Here is a 16,953-nt window from a genome sequence, read left to right on the forward strand (position 1 = left end):
ATTGTCGGTCCCAAGATGAGAAACCAAAATTAAACTAGTTGATCCCAATTGCAAGTACTCCTGCAAATAGCTTGTAAAATTGTGCACAGGATAATCTCAAATTTCAGTGTACCCTTATATTTGAAAGCAATTGGGATTTATAAATTATCAATACAGGCTATACCCATATCCTCAACCCCCCCCCCCCCCCCCTCATCCAGCCAGAGGTAACAAGTTACAGGTCAACAATCTGTATGTGAAAACATAATAAAAACGTTCAAACAAAGTATATGATACGACTAGAACAGTTTACTGTACAGTGTTTTAATTTTATTCCATTTTAAGTCACTGATTCATGTCAATACAACATAAATTATCAAAATTCTTTTACTCATTAATATTTTTCCTCATTTTGTTGATTTTTTTTCTTTATTAAAAATTGATACCATTGAAGTTAATTTTATTGCTATCAATGTGCTTTGACTTAACCACTTCAAGAAAGGCAATTGTTTACAATTACAGTATAATGCACCTTCCTACTGGAATAAATTTATTTTTTATTGAGAACAAACAGTTCCAGCACTTCACTTTGCCAGAACCCCACATGCACTAAACACACATTTATATATATATAATTATATATATGATATAACTTAATATTCGTTCTAGAAGTATTAATACAAACTTTAAAAAGAATTTAAAACATGTGCAAAAACTTGAATTCATGACAGTTCTTTTAATCAAACTAACTAAACAACCATGATATCCATTCACTGATGCATACAATGAAAGAAACATGTTGTTTAGCAACATCATTATAAATACTTTATCATTAAAAAATGTCATAAATTGAGCAAGATATTGCTAGTATAGTACCCTGCAGAAGTTTCAAGAAGTAAAATCTTTGGCTTAAAAATTCATGATTGCACCTCAACCTGTGAACAGCAAACCATTGGTGGTTGGGTGGATGTGCTTTTGGCATGATAAATAATATATAACTTACCAATGAATGCATGAAGAAAAATACCCTGCCTGTGTCCACAAAGAGAAGATTCTTAAAAATTACAATAAGACTTAGTTATAATATATACACACAAACTTTGCTTTATAATAAGAGTGTACACACAGACTCACACAAATACATGTTATATCTCACTGGAGGAGAAACTGATGGCATAAGAGGTCTGTTTGAAAAGGTTGTTGGCATTAAGCTCCCAGTTGTAACCTACCCTAGTTGTACCCTAGGTGTACCCCTAGGTGATAGCCCAGCTATTACTACACATCAATGCCTTACACCCTCTGCTACATGTGTAGTAGGTCACATATGAAAGAAAACGAGTATGGTAGAGGTGAGAAAAAAAGAATAATAATTAAACTTCAAGCCCTGTGTATACCAAGTTTGAAATTGACAAGAATTATCCACCATCATTACAAAACTTTGACCAATTTGAAAAAACAAGTAAACTTTAAAACCTGTATATAAAAAATTTGAAATTGACAAGAATCATCCACATTCATTATGAAACATTTGAACGATTACTCTTTGGGTCGATAGTGAAGTATGTTTTATATCCATCTCGCTTTCAGAAACATCCCTGTTTTAACTTTAAATGCGACAGTCACTCATGACTCACATTGACCACTTGAATATACAGAGATATTCTGAACAAGCAAAACATGTCACCAATACAAATGTCACCTGGTGCAGGTTTAACAATATAAATATATTTACACAATTAAATGAATAAATCGATAACTGACTGGGATTAATTTTAGACAAAATGGAAATGAGCAAAGATATTTATGGCTAGAACAGGATTAGAACCAGTGGCAGTACCATTGGGTTATAAGCACAGCGCTATACCAACTGAGCTCTCCAGACCTTAGTTGGTGGTGCTTCATACACAGCCATATCCTTACTGGGGGCGCTAGTTAGAAACCACAGTGCCCTGCATACCATGTAACCACGGACCACGCCCAGTTTCAACTGATACAACCCATAAAATGGTAGGGATGGGATTTCAAGAGAAATTCCGCTTTTTATATATAATTGTTAAAGTAAATGAATAATGAATATCAGCTGCAAATTGTTCCTGAGTTGTCACGAAGGCCTTTGATGGGAATGACATGTTCACTTGGTGTTAATTACTTCAGCTCTCTCCTCCAACAGTTTCTCCATGACATGCACTGCCTGAAGAGTATACAAACAACAAAAACAGGAAAACATTAAATTTATTCAACCGGACAAACATTAAGAATTATTATCTCTCCTCATTATGTTGATGCATTTCAAAATCTACAAATCTGGTAACACGTTTATGCAGGTAACATTAATTATATATATACATGGAATATACAGTTTATATGGTAGTGGATAATATAAAATGCAAAAATCTCATTTGATAAATTTTGACACCAATGCTTCAATACATTGCCATTTTAATACAATAAAAGTTTAATTTTTTAAATATTATAATTCATTATAGTTTAGCAACAAAAGAAGGGTGGTTAATACTATTATCAGCACCGTCCACTCTTATTTGAATCCTGGGTTACCTGGTCTGTATATAATGGCATACTACAACATAGGTTTCTTCCTTAACAGTTCTGTTCATAAAATTCCATCTAGAATATATACCACCAGTTTTGTTATCGCTTCTACAACACACCACTTGGACAGGTTATTGTAATAATATTTTCACGTTTATATTTACATTATTTGGCATGGACAATTACAATGGCCAAGAAAACCAAAGTAATATGAGATTTAATTTATCTAATAGTTTTCAAATATATGCAGACAACTTTATTTTGCAAAGTTTCTAAATATTACAGTTGTCACTTTATATCAATTTTTTCATGTTAAAGTATAGAGTTTTACGTCAACTGACACAAACTTTGACCCCTCCATGAGCAATTTCCTTGCAAAATAGCCATTGATTAATATATACATACTAATGGCAATCTACACAATGGTGTAGGACTCAACATTACCCTAAATATCATTCATTATTCATGCAAACCTCCGCTCCCCTCTGTCCTGACAATCCGGGTTTTACAGGTAAGGACTGTTCCCTCTTTTGATAAACAAGTTTGCTTTTATAAATGAAACTTAGACTCACCTTCCAGGAGTTGCTCTTTACGTAGCTGTGGACGAACATTTCCACCATCCTTGCGATCACTCCAGAATACTTCAACTCAATCCCGCCTCTCTGATCAAACAACGTCCTGTCAAAGACAAAATTGAGAATCTTGGTCAATACAATGTCATGTATTCACCCAACTTGGGTAACTTGTACTGTAGGGTACAATTCTTGAGCTCTAATGGTGCAAGTCTTGCATACAATAGTTGTCCTTTTTTTCTTTGTTCAAAGTTCTTTGTTTTGGAGATTTAAAATAAGGATAGTCTGGCGATAGGTAGTAATAAGGTATTTCTGTCTTTCCAGCATATTTAGCAAATTTTAAATATTTTAATCCTGCTAGTAAAGTCACTGTAAATTGTCAATGTAAATTTCCACTGTTTAACCTCTTGATGAAAATATTCCTTGTAATTGAGAAAAACCAACATATTATATTTGTAAATTAGTTATTTGTACTGTGTTGTACAATTCTTGTACTTGCATATATAACTGTCCATTATAAGTCTTGTTCTGGAGAGTGAATTACAGATAATCTGTTGGTGATAAGCACCCTCAGTGGATTATCTAAAAGAGTACTTTTAAATCTGCCCTTTAATGTCGCAGTTACTATCAATGTGAACTTACTAACTCTTAACCTCTTGATAAAAAAGAATTCCTAATCATTCTTTGTCCAAACCAAACTCAAATCAAAATTGTCCCTTACCAGCTTGGATTATTAGGACAGCGCATAAACTCGGACTCCTCCCAGGCGTTTGCATAGTCCTGCCAGGTTAGGTTCCTGCTTTTGACCTTCATGATCTCTGACTCTGCGTTGTACCAGCATTCCTCTTCCAAAAGAATTGATTCTTCGTTCAAAACTGGAATCTATTTACAGCACCAAAATATGAGAATTTAAAGACAATATACAGTAGAGGCATGATCACACTGTTTCAGTCACACACTGTGTCAGTCATCTTCTATGCTGAAGAGGTAAGGGGACTAGGGTTGAGATCGGATCAAGCTGTTTGGTTTTAATTAGTGTCCGAGCTCTATCATGGGTGACTTTTCCTTAAGAAATAGTGAAATGTGAAAATGCCTCATATCAACAGGAATCAAGAAATTTCACAAAGTTAAGAAACTTAGATTATATATTAAGGACCTCAATTGTCTTCATCTTATATCAATATCTGGTTATACAGTAACATGAAAACATTTAGTATTTGTAAAAATTAGGAAACTGTTGACTAATCAAATGTTATTAAAATTGCATGGTTCAGGGAATAATTCAGCATTTAATTTTGGGTGCAGCAGTTTTGAAAAGCTTTGTGTCAGAAATATTGCCTCTTATAAAATATTATATGATTCAGGTGTACATATTGAAATAACATGCTGTACATCTGTGCATTTGTCTATATATTGCAGATTTTTTGCCTAATTTATCTTGCTATACATGTGATAAAGGATTCGGTTTGCATCTCAGAAGATCACACGAAAAACCTGAAGAGCTAAGGAAGCAAGAAACAGCAGATTAATGTAAATTTTAGCATACATTTTCAAACGAAAGTGCACTACAGCAAACTACAATCGTACACAAGAAACTCTGATTTTCTGATGTTTCTTTTCATATCCCAAATGATTTATGTTCCCACGTGTCCAAAATAATCTATATTAATTTTACAGATCTATCAGTTATATGTAAGAAATGCAAAGCAAAGCATGAAAACAAAGATAACAGCTAACAGCTCAGCAAACTTAAAGGAAAAGAGCAGTGAGCAGCACAGGATTTGAAAGGTGGAGAGAGAAGGGAGGGCAAACTTCCAATCCACTAACCCCACCCCCACCCCTTCACTGACAGTAGTCATGAGCAAGTACTTTACGCACAGACTAACTGTAGCCGGATCTACAAACATGTGGATTCTACTTGTTAGAATCTTTTAAGTCAGGCCAATTTCATACAGGAACATGTTGGAATCCTTTCCCTGTGCAATGGGTGGTAAAGTATTGTATTCTAGCGACATTTGATTACAGTACCCTCTTGAATATTGCTGGTAAAATATTTCGGCACACGGCTATTCTTCTCTTATATTGCACACCATCAGAATCTAGCAAGAAACAAGGGTTACAGTCAATAAATACAAATACAGTAAGCATTGCCAGCCAACAAAGGTTAAAACAAAAGCTGGGTACAAAACAGGTAGATAAATGAGCAAATCCAGCCGACAAAAGTTTAAAAAAAGCTGGGTACAATATGGGCAGAAAACAAAAGAGAAAGCAAAAATAAAAAAAATGCATGTGCACAAGATATTGAATTGTCTAAGCAAGAGGACTGTATTTAGACAAAAGACAGGGTCCACATGTATTAGTTCCATATTGCAATGTTTATATAGCTTTTAGTTTACTGTAGCTTTACAGTGAATGGCTAAGTAGTGATGCATCTGTTGAGTCATTTAGAACCCTCCTTCCAAGTCCCATGATGATCCAAAATGGATGTTAATTTTATTTAATTCAGTTCTTTGTTTTCTGAAACACAAAGACATAGACCTGTTCTTTATGGTCAATTACTTTCTTATTAACTAAAGAGTTAAGCCAGTATTGTTGAAAGAACATCACAACCCGTCCAGCAATATAATCAAATGAAAACAGCAAAAGGCAAAGATGATAGACAAACTATTACTTGGTGTTCCAAGTAGTAGTTTGTATATATATGAAAGCTCTAGGAGAGTTGGGAAAACTTTAATCTTACTTTTTTTATTTTTTATTTGAAGCTATGAACCCCACAAAGAATGCAGAAATTTGTTTTTGCTAAACTGCTACTGCTGTTTGCTGTATGAAAATGTTTTGATGACCTCTTTATTGGTATTTCATTTTCAAGTTATGAGTGTATTCATTTGGCAGAATATATTAAATTTATATATAGTCGCATCTGTGGTGAGGATTAACATTCTCCAAGCAGGTGCTGCACTACTAAATGTGCATTGTATTAATCTTATTCTAGGAGTAAATCTGGAGACAACCTTTCCTGCGATGTTTACCCATATTTTCTTCCACTGTGTCCATTTTCATCACCATCTCTTCCTTTTCAGTCGGATACTATGGACAGATATAAAAATTTACTCTACATACCAAGGTAAGAATTATAACTTGGAAAGTTAAACAAAGAAGGCATCATTTTAAGGCCTCATTATGCATTCATTCTTGATGGTCAAACAATCTTTATGTTTGTGTAGTAAATAACCACAACATCATGACAAATTGACAATGGAATTTTTTTGGGCTCTGTGAATGCCAAAAAAAGTCTGGCTGAAATGTTTGTATATCATCATGACTGTGATTATTAATTACTCGATAGTATGAATAAAACGAAAACGAACTTAAGAATCAATTACTTTGTGTTTATCATGGAATGTACATGTATACAAACAACAGGCTTTAACATTAATAGTATATTTTACTGTAAATGTACCAAGTTCAACACAAAAATATCCTTTTCACAGCAAGTACTAAACAATCACCTGAACACAATGACAAGTGTGTGTGGTTATACTGTACTGTAGCACATGGATAAAATTACCACATGTGGTAATTTAAAAGCCCTTTTTAATTTTTACAAAAGAGAATAACTATTTCTTTCCATAGACCTTTAAAGTACACCTGAGCTTATGATTTGCATGTACATGTTTAACTGCCTTGGGGTGCATGGGGTTGGGTGGGGGGGGGTTCATACCCATTCATATTTTATGAAAGTCAACAAGAGGGGGCTATAAGCCTCGCCTACAGTACAAATAGTTATCAGTGAGTATGATTGAAAAGTGCCACGGGAGTATCCTCATAACAAAATTAGAAAGGAAAGGTCTTTCCTTGGATATTTCACGTAATGGACACACACACAATAGCTTACCTTAGTCAGATGTGTCCGGGTAACATATAGCCATGAAAACTTGAAGACATGTTGGATTGTTACCTCAAAGACCATATTGCACAGTAATTACATACAGTTGTACACACAAAAAGGACATCTGAGGTTTACTCCACTTTAATATATTCTGTCTGGAGTCAGGAATCTGCCAAGACTTACTACAGATGTTGCCAGCCAATAAAGAACATATATATACCCTAGTAAGGAAAAGAAATAACAAATACTGTCCTTTAATCTCTTATACTTAGCTGTTTCCATTTACTGACATTTCTAACAATATTTCTGTCCTGTAATTAGTACGTTTCCACTGACAACTCCCTTCAACTACACTGAACAGCAGACATTTGGATAGCCTAGGCTACGTCAAAAGAATCTGGTTCCTGGGGAGGGTTAGAACTGGGTACCTAGAGGTTGTGGGTGGACACTCAACTAGTACTACTGTCAGTAAGTATATATACATAACACCTTCAACAAATTAGTGACCACACAAAATTGAATTTCAAGTGACATAGTTATATTGTATTTGTGAAAGATTTTAACATCAAGGACCTTTTACAGGTGTTTGATGATTGATCTGCAATTTTGTGATGCAATGCTATTGGTAATTTTAATTGGATCTGTTTTCTTCCAAGTTCGAGACTTGATAATCGACTACCATGATTTCCATAAGAGTTAACTTCTGTCTTACAGTATTTAGGTCTAATCATCTTAGATAATAAGGGCAATATGTCATTGCGGTAATGACGATCTCACTGATTTTTAGTGTTCAACCGATTATGCATAACAGAAAATACCGATTACCGATTATTTTTTTCCTAATCGTACCGATTCCGATTATTTGAAAATGAGAAAATATCCCGTCTATACGAAATCGGCAATAAAGTTTGACAGAAACAATTATTGTTGTGATTTTCTCCTGTTTCCTTTTGCTTCGTTGTTATACAATGCTCTAAGGTATCATTTTGTATGAACCAAATTACCAAATTTGTATGAACCAAATTACCAGTTTATTTTTTTTTTAAATTTCCAAAATACGGAAATATGACATCCTACCTAGTCAGCACTGTGCTAAGGGAATGGCCTAACCACCTCGACGGGAATGTCACCTGTTAATGGCTTGAAATGGGTTAAGAATAGTTACTCAAAATATCCATCTCAAAAAGTATCTCAGACAAACCATCCATCTTCAATCTTTACCAAAGTGTAAATTTTAATGACATATTGCCTTCATTCCGACATTATTTTGTACTTATTTTCAGTATTATACCGTTTAAGGACAAATAGAAATGTTACGAATTTGAAGTAACGAAGAGGTATGTTTAACTCCATTCAGGTTCAATTAGAAAATGTAAGCTTAGGCCAATCAAACTGAAAAGGAAATTTTATCATCGTATCTTGTTTAAAATTACTCTAAAATGTACCAGATTGATGTAAAGAAATAATAACAACTAGAAACTACTCCAATATAAAATATAACATTCCCTCTATAAGACATATCACTTACAGTACCTTCCAAACAAATGCCGATTGCCAGCAAATTGAAAGTTGTAAACTAAGCTACGCATTTTTTTTGGGGGGGGAAAACCGATGGTTAGGCTACATTTCTCGTTGACTTAGTGTGGTTGTTAGGCTAACATGTGGTCGAAGATTGCAGTTTCTGTGGATATTTTTATTTTTTATTTGCGACACAACTGGAGCGAATAAACAGATGGCAAGGTTAGATTTCCATGCAGTTGACTTAGTGTGAAGTAAGGCTACCATGTGGTCGGAGATTTGTGAGGATTTTAGGTTATTTTCGCTGGTACTGAAATTGCTTCGTGCAGGCCGTAATTTGCCACGGGAAATTCCCGGTGATTGTGCGCGACCCTCTCGCACTGCTTCAAATTTTGATGCGAGATGTGAAAACTGTTTGCGCGATTCGCGCTGCAACTGCAATTCCTAGCTAAAGCAAACGCATGTCACAATTAATTTTACACAGACACCTGATATAACAAGGGCGATTTTCTTATATTTCTTTTTTCTTTTTCTTTTTCGCACTCGTAATTGTGCTTTAGGAGGTCTTTTTAGCACTTGCGAGGGCGAATCGTCCATCGCCCCCGCTTATTTCCGACCCTGTCCAGCACATTCGTTAATTCGCGAAATTGGTATTGCTGCTATGCTTACTGTGCCAAGAAATATGAAGTCACTAACCACGACGGAAGCAAAATCGGCGACCCTGGCAGCCTAATTTGATGAAAGTATACACTGTGAAAGACGTATAGAGGATGTCTTATTTTAATATTTCGTAGTAAAAGAACAAACCTAATACATCAGTTGATATTTTCAACTCCCATATGTTTTTGAATAATGATATTTTCGCCTTCCATATGTTTTTGAATAATCGGTATCACATAACTGGTATTCCACGTAATTTTTACCGATTCCGATTATGTTCCGATTATCCAATATTCGTACCGATTCCGATTCCGATTAGGTTAATCGGTTGAACACTACTGATTTTGCTGAGACAGTTTAGTTCTATTCTTCAGCTTTATTATTTCATCACTGGTTCGACCAAATTCCAAATTCTTGCTGGAAGCAAAACATTTTCTTAAGTCTGTGCTTGTGCTTGTGTTGAGGTTTATTGTTTAATTCCACACAATAATTCATGACAAATGTATCAGAGTACTAAAATAAAGTTTCTATTTTAGTGTGGTACATTTGGCCGTTTCTGTTACAATGTTGTATATTTTAAATGTGCTTGAAATAGTGGTTACAACTTGACTTAAAACAAGGCATATACAGTGTCTATCATTGCAGCTACATTTATATACGCTAGGCCTAGGCCTAGATGCAAATTTAGTGAGGCAAACGTTACTATACAACACCATATGTGTTGTGGAAAGGAGATACATATTTCTTCCCCATTCGCTGAGATTTGGACAGAGAGGATTTGATGTTTCGCATTCCTAAGTTCTATACTTTATCATTTATCCATCCCCCTGCACTTCTTATATGACTTAGGAAGAGCTGCGGTTAGGACGCCGTCTGGTTATGCTAGGTTACATAAGATTAGACTAGTGTAACCTATGCCTAGGCTGTTTTTGCCTAACAATAACAGTAACACTAAGTCTCATAAGCCGTAGGATAGGAACAGGGGTCAGAAATTGTTCGTGCAAATTGATTCGAAGTAACCGTGTTACAGTAGGTCTTTCTGTTTCTTCATTTGTTTACATGCCTTACCTAGTGGCTGCCGCTAGCGTCACCTTGGCTCAATATGCAGGGGCCTACATCAATCTGATTGTAAAATGGTCTGCAATAAATATGACCAACCTGAAGCTATTCCATGATTCAACACAGGATTCATTGCAGGATTCAAACTAATCCCTCCCAGGATACCTGGGACGAGTTCATTCATTCGTTCGTTCGTTCGTTCGTTCGTTCGTTCGTTCGTTCGTTCGTTCGTTCGTTCGTTCGTTCGTTCGTTCGTTCGTTCGTTCGTTCGTTCGTTCGTTCGTTCGTTCGTTCGTTCGTTCGTTCGTTCGTTCGTTCGTTCGTTCGTTCGTTCGTTCGTTCGTTCGTTCGTTCGTTCGTTCGTTCGTTCGTTCGTTCGTTCGTTCGTACGTTCGTTCGTTCGTTCGTTCGTTCGTTCGTTCGTTCGTTCGTTCGTTCGTTCGTTCGTTCGTTCGTTCGTTCGTTCGTTCGTTCATTCATTTATTTGTTTTTTTTTCACATAAATATTACAATGTGAATGGAAGTCTCCTGAAAAGCCTTTGCTGGCTTAACAAAACAGAAGACTCCCATAAAGAAAAGATAGAAAATAGTGAAAATAATGTTAATAACAATACGTATACCCTTCAATATGTGTATATGCTGCTATGCGACTATGCAGCTAAATCATAATTAATAAGACATGATAATTTCTTTAGTAAGACATTTACTAAATGTGGAGCTTGTTTTCTTAGTTTTTAAAGCTATTGACAGTGAATTCCAAATTTTGGTTGCACGGTTTCTGAGGCTTAGCATATCAGTGCCTGTTTTATATGAATTATAATGTGCGTTGCTAGCCGTTCTGGTGTTATGATTATGGAAATCTGTGTTGCTATTTATAAAATTTCGAAAACTGATTGGTAATGATCCATTCCAAGCCATGTATGTAAATGTTGCAATATTAACTTTTAAAATGTCATCTAATTTCAATAAATTGATGAGTTTCTTAAAGAGGGGGCTTGTATGTTCACGCGGTGCTGCGTGAGATATATGACGTATTGCACTCTTTTGAAGTATTTTAAGGTGACTTAAATGAGAAACGCTTGTACCAGACCAGATAATCAAGCAGTAATACAGATGTGGTGCTATTAAAGTTTGATAAAGCATTCTGAGTATTTTCTGGGGGAGGAAGTGTTTTAGCTTTGCTAAAATTCCTACACCTCTTGCAACGCTGGTGCAAACTTTTGTCATATGGTCACTCCATGAAAGTTTACTATCAATATTAACCCCTAGAGTTAGCAGGGGCGTATCCAGGATTTTCTAACCCGGGGGGGGGGGGCGCGAATTACTATCTTAGCGGAGCGCCACCATCGGTTTGCGCGCAGCGTATTAGAAAATTTCTGGTTTTGATACCCCCAACCCCCCAGATCACCGGAAATGATACTTTTCGGGCTTAAAAATGACCAACAGATGTACACTTTTTGCCTGAGAACCAAGTATTTCCCAATAGCTTTTTTTTCCTCATCCATAACCTTTTTGAAGATTGTCACCAGTCACACATCATGTTCGACCTCATGTCCTGTGGATCATTGCTTTTGTAGGTGATTCTACGTCGCGGCCCACAATACCCGACAGTCCACTTTTGAAGGTTTTAAGCCCATCATTTGTTCAGAATTTGAAAATTCATATTTCTCGTGAATAAACTCACTTCAAAACATGCCCATAATGTTGCAAAAAAATTCATCTATGGACAACCAATATAGAAAAACCTCCTTGAACTCCTAACAGACCGGCCAAAATTGCACGAGTAGAGGAAAATATGATGAAGAATGTTGGTCAGGGAATTTTCGAAAATTTAGACACAGTTCATTTATTGGTGTACAAATATTAAAACCTCTTATAACGGCTATTATAAAACTTGGTTGAAGGAAATGAAACAAATACCAGATATTTCCGAAATCGAACACTATACACATATGCGTAGGAGGCGGGGGGCTGCCACCCCCCCCCCCATCCAATATTTTTTTCTGAAAATTCGGGCAATATGATGAAAATTTTTCGGGCACCTATACTGAAAGAAAAATAAATTGCAAGACATAGCTACATCTAAAGGAATTTAATTAAAAATTACTTCCTTGGTAATTAAAATAAAGTTCTAAGCTTTGCCGACTAATTAGCCATTACTAATGCAAAAGATGCTTTTTCTCCATCTACATAAGACATTTCGTTGTTTAGATGGGCATCCCGCGGTGTACTGCGCAACTTCCAGGGACCGTACGGTACACGATGGCATGCGATGTAATAACCGATGCTTGTTTAGATGATATTGACATTAACATGTTGAACGCGAGCGGAGCGCGCGAAAAATATTGGTAATATATTTTTCGGGCAAGTCGTTACAGCTCCCCAAATCAAATTGGGCTCCCTCGCCTTTGACCACACACACAGACAGTTTTGAAGCTGTTCACCCTGGACCGCCATATTCATGCTCATTGATATGATATCTGCTGTTTGCTTAACAAATTCGAACGGGCGCGTAGCGAGGATTTTCCAAGCGAGCGGCGAAGTCTGTAGGCAAACTATCTAATCGTAGCGCCACCATAAATTGGCGCGAAGCGTACAAAACATTTTGGCCGAAAATTCCTCCCAGATCGCTGGAAATGACACTTCCCATGCCTTGTTAGTTGTATCTAAGCATTTTCTATTATAAAATTACTAGCGATATCATAAAAAAAATATGCTCGGGGGGGGGGGGGTGGTCGCCCCCTTCCCGAAGTGCGTCATGTTCCCCGACGACTCGGTCGAGTTCGAGACCAGCCACAGTTGGTTTCATGGCACAGTTGTACAATAATTTAAGGCGTCCATACACACACACACGCGTTATGATAGACCATATATAGTATATAATATATAGATACATTAGTGAGAGAGGAAAAATGGAAACGTCAAAAATGGAGTTGTCGGTGTAAGGGGTAGGGTGAGGTGCACGCCCCTTCCGAAATCCTCCATCAGTCACTGGCTACCCTGTGTTTATAATAGGGATCAGCGCTATAACGGTGTCACTGTTCCTCGTTCTCTTGATCCCGATGTCTTGGCGTTTTTCTTTTACTCCCTCCTATTCTCTCTTTCTCTTTTTCTTTTTCCTTCCTTCCTCTCCTCCTCTTTTTTCCCCTCTTTTTTCTCCTCTTTTTTTCTCTCCTCTTTTTCTTACCCGTGGGGCGCGCGCCCCCAACGCACCCTGGATACGCGCCTGGTTTTGGACGCGGTTTTGTTCATCCGCCAATATTTGTCTGTTTATTGCTAATTAAGTTGGTTGGGGGCGTGGGGGAAAAAATCCTGATTTGCAGTTTTTGCCAAAACTGACCAAAAATCGATCCAAAATCGATTTCGCCCAAATGACATAACAGGGGTTAACCGATGCTCAGGAGCCCAAATTTGCAACTCACAGGTCCATATCTGCTTCCATTCGGGAGATACGTGGTCCCAAAGGACCCGATAGAAATACGTGTTCTTTATAAGTGCACAAATTGGAAAACCCCCTCTTTTCAGCCCCCTCAGCTTGTCCTCTCTGAAACACCCATCGACATTAAAATTAGACGTGGAGTCGAAGACACCCTATTGTCTTTGTTATTCACCAATTTCGTGTAATTATCTGACCGGGAAAGGCTTTTTGTTTATATGATTTCTATTTTTTTCATAAATCATAAATCAGGTTTTTTGCCCCCTGCACGCCCCACACAACACCCAATTCCAAAATAAACTTCAGATTCGTAATCAGCGTGTCGCGAACTACCAGAAAAGATACACATCTATCGCCTTTGTGACAAATGTTTTTTCACCTAAAAACACGTAGGCCTAAAGGGTACGCACCTCTTGCCAAAACTGACCCATTTATTCATAAATGTCAAGATAAAACTCAAGATGACAAACAAAGGTTTGATTTGACTGCTTTGAAATCACGTTTCACTGGCAAGGTGCGTCGAGTACCCTCTTATGACACTTATTTCGCTCAGTTTGCAACTTCAGAGGAACAATAGAAAAACGAAAAACATTTAGGGACAACAAAAGGTTTGATAACCTTTGTTCGTCGTAAAAGTGTTTCGGTCTTACTTTTCTTTGAGGTGAATTTTTTTTGTCGCAAAAGCGATATATGTGTATCTTTTCTGGTAGTTCGCGACACGCTGATTACGAATCTGAAGTTTATTTTGGAATTGGGTGTTGTGTGAGGGGGCAAAAATCCTGATTTGCAGTTTTTGCCAAAACTGACCAAAAATCGATTCAAAATCGATTTCGCCCAAATGACGTAACAGGGGGTAACCTATGCTCAGGAGCCCAAATTTGCAACTCCCAGGTCCATATCTGCTTCCGTTCGGGAGATACGTGGTCCCAAAGGAATCTGCCTAGCCCTCCAAAAGAGTTTATTGATAAGATCCAAAGTACTATTTTTGATTTATTTCGAACGGGAAAACTGATAAAGTAAGGAGACTTACTATGTTTAACCCCATTGAAAAGGGGGGTTTAAAAATAATATATGTTCACAGCTTTGTTGGTGCTCTCAAAACCTCTTGGGTCAAGCGTTATTGTAATAATGCCAACACGGGGTATTGGAAGCTCTTTTATTTCATTCCTCTCTGTCGCCGTCCGGTAACGAGTTGCTTTTTAATTGTAATTTTCATGACCAGGATATTTCCTGTATTTGAAAATACCTTCATTAGACAAATTTGTATGTTTTGAGTAAGCTTAGCTCCCTTCAATTTAAGAAACCTTCGGAAGACTTGGGTGAGCAAATCCCCAATAATTTTATTAGAATTGATAATACCATTGTTTATGACAAGAAGCTTTTACGACGATGGTTTACTGTTTGTTAGGGATATGTCTTTGTCAGATGGGAAGCAATTGTCCAAATAATGCTTTTCTGACCAGTCTTTTACATTGTTAGGCTATTGTATGCTTTATAGAAGACTTCCTTTCACATTGTATATTTGCACGTGAAAAACAAAATAAATCAAATCAAATAACTAATAATTATTTCTAAACAGTTACAGTGGTTAGTGCTATGCACTTAGAAAGTAAGACAAACTCTCTGTCTAGAATTCAACTCCCAGAGGATGTGTTGATTTGGTATTTCTTTTCCTCATTTTGCAGTTAAAATTTTAGAAAAGCCTATCATTTCTCAATTAACAGTTACTGTGGCGCAGTGGTTATGTTGTAAAATTTTGCATATTTATTATTGTTTTGTACAAAGAAATTGTCAATAAACTGAAAGAAATGAGACATACTCCTTGTCTTGAGTTCAAACACCAGAGGATGCATTTGATTTTCTATTTATTTGCCTCCTAATGTTGCGAAGATTAAATATTAGAAACGAATATTAATTTTCAACAGTTCTAGTGGCGCAGTTGGTAGTGCTCTGGACTGGAGAGACACAGACAAACTCCATGTCTCCGGTTCGACCCCCAGACAGAGCATTTTGATTTTCTGTTCTTTTCCTTCTTCCATTCTGGACTTTGAAGTTTAAATATTAGGCACGAGCACTAATTCTCAACAGTTCTAGTGGCGCAGTTGGTAGTGCTCTGGACTGGAGAGACAGACAAACTCCATGTCTCCGGTTCGAACCCCAGACAGAGCATTTTATATTTTTGCTCTTTTACTGATTCCATTCTGGACTTTGAAGATTAAATATTAGAAACGAGCATTAATTCTCAACAGTTCTAGTGGCGCAGTTGGTAGTGCTCTGGACTGGAGAGACACAGACAAACTCCATGTCTCCGGTTCGATCCCCAGACAGAGCATTTTGATTTTCTGTTCTTTTGTTTCTTCCATTCTGAAGTTTAAATATTAGAAACGAGCACTAATTCTCAACAGTTCTAGTGGCGCAGTTGGTAGTGCTCTGGACTGGAGAGAGACAGGCAAACTCTGTGTCTCCGGTTCGATCCCCAGTCATAGCATTTCATATTTTTGCTCTTTTACTGATTCCTTTCTGGACTTTGAAGTTTAAATATTAGAAACGAGCATTAATTCTCAACAGTTTTAGTGGCGCAGTTGGTAGTGCTCTGGACTGGAGACACAGACAAACTCCATGTCTCCGGTTCGAACCCCAGACAGAGCATTTCATATTTTTGCTCTTTTACTGATTCCATTCTGGACTTTGAAGTTTAAATATTAGAAACGAGCATTAATTCTCAACAGTTCTAGTGGCGCAGTTGGTAGTGCTCTGGACTGGAGAGACAGACAAACTCCATGTCTCTGGTTCGAACCCCAGACAGAGCATTTTATATTGTTGCTCTTTTACTGATTCCATTCTGGACTTTGAAGTTTAAATATTAGAAACGAGCATTAATTCTCAACAGTTCTAGTGGCGCAGTTGGTAGTGCTCTGGACTGGAGAGACACAGACAAACTCCATGTCGCCGGTTCGATCCCCAGACAGAGCATTTTGATTTTCTGTTCTTTTCTTTTTTCCATTCTAAAGTTTAAATATTAGAAACGAGCATTAATTCTCAACAGTTCCAGTGGCGCAGTTGGTAGTGCTCTGGACTGGAGAGAGACAGGCAAACTCTGTGTCTCCGGTTCGAACCCCAGACAGAGCATTTCATATTTTTGCTCTTTTACTGATTCCTTTCTGGACTTTGAAGTTTAAATATTAGGCACGAGCATTAATTCTCAACAGTTCTAGTGGCGCAGTTGGTAGTGCTCTGGACTGGAGAGACACAGACAAACTCCATGTCTCCGGTTCGATCCCCAGACAGAG

At 37.1% G+C, this 16,953-nt stretch overlaps 1 protein-coding gene across 2 annotated transcripts; it reads right to left on the reverse strand.

Moving 5' to 3' along the window:
* Positions 1–268: 268 nt before the first annotated feature.
* Positions 269–10,390, reverse strand: LOC139970933 (PRELI domain-containing protein 2-like). Of its 2 annotated transcripts, none has more exons than XM_071977010.1 (7): positions 10,237–10,390; positions 6,997–7,211; positions 6,113–6,188; positions 5,130–5,200; positions 3,823–3,983; positions 3,102–3,207; positions 269–2,170 (listed from the first exon to the last, which is right to left on the reverse strand). In XM_071977010.1, the coding sequence occupies exons 2-7, from the start codon at positions 7,069–7,071 to the stop codon at positions 2,111–2,113; spliced, it is 549 nt and encodes a 182-aa protein (XP_071833111.1). In that variant the 5' UTR covers positions 7,072–7,211; positions 10,237–10,390; the 3' UTR covers positions 269–2,110. The 2 variants fall into 2 exon arrangements, with proteins under 2 accessions (XP_071833111.1, XP_071833118.1); XM_071977017.1 differs by having other exon boundaries at positions 6,131–6,188; positions 10,237–10,383.
* Between the last annotated feature and the right edge of the window lie 6,563 nt (positions 10,391–16,953).

The sequence above is a fragment of the Apostichopus japonicus genome, chromosome 1, assembly GCF_037975245.1.
Source record: "Apostichopus japonicus isolate 1M-3 chromosome 1, ASM3797524v1, whole genome shotgun sequence".
In the NCBI taxonomy this organism is placed as follows: domain Eukaryota; kingdom Metazoa; phylum Echinodermata; class Holothuroidea; order Aspidochirotida; family Stichopodidae; genus Apostichopus; species Apostichopus japonicus.

What these genes read in the sequence shown, in the direction of transcription:
- LOC139970933 (XM_071977010.1), bottom strand. Translation starts at nt 7,071, where the DNA reads ATGGTCTTTGAGGTAACAATCCAACATGTCTTCAAGTTTTCATGGCTA. An exon ending in TACCAGCAATATTCAAGAGG is followed by an intron (nt 3,984 to 5,129) that starts GTACTGTAATCA and finishes TGCTGTAAATAG; the next exon opens with ATTCCAGTTTTGAACGAAGA. An exon ending in TGTCCTAATAATCCAAGCTG is followed by an intron (nt 3,208 to 3,822) that starts GTAAGGGACAAT and finishes TGTCTTTGACAG; the next exon opens with GACGTTGTTTGATCAGAGAG.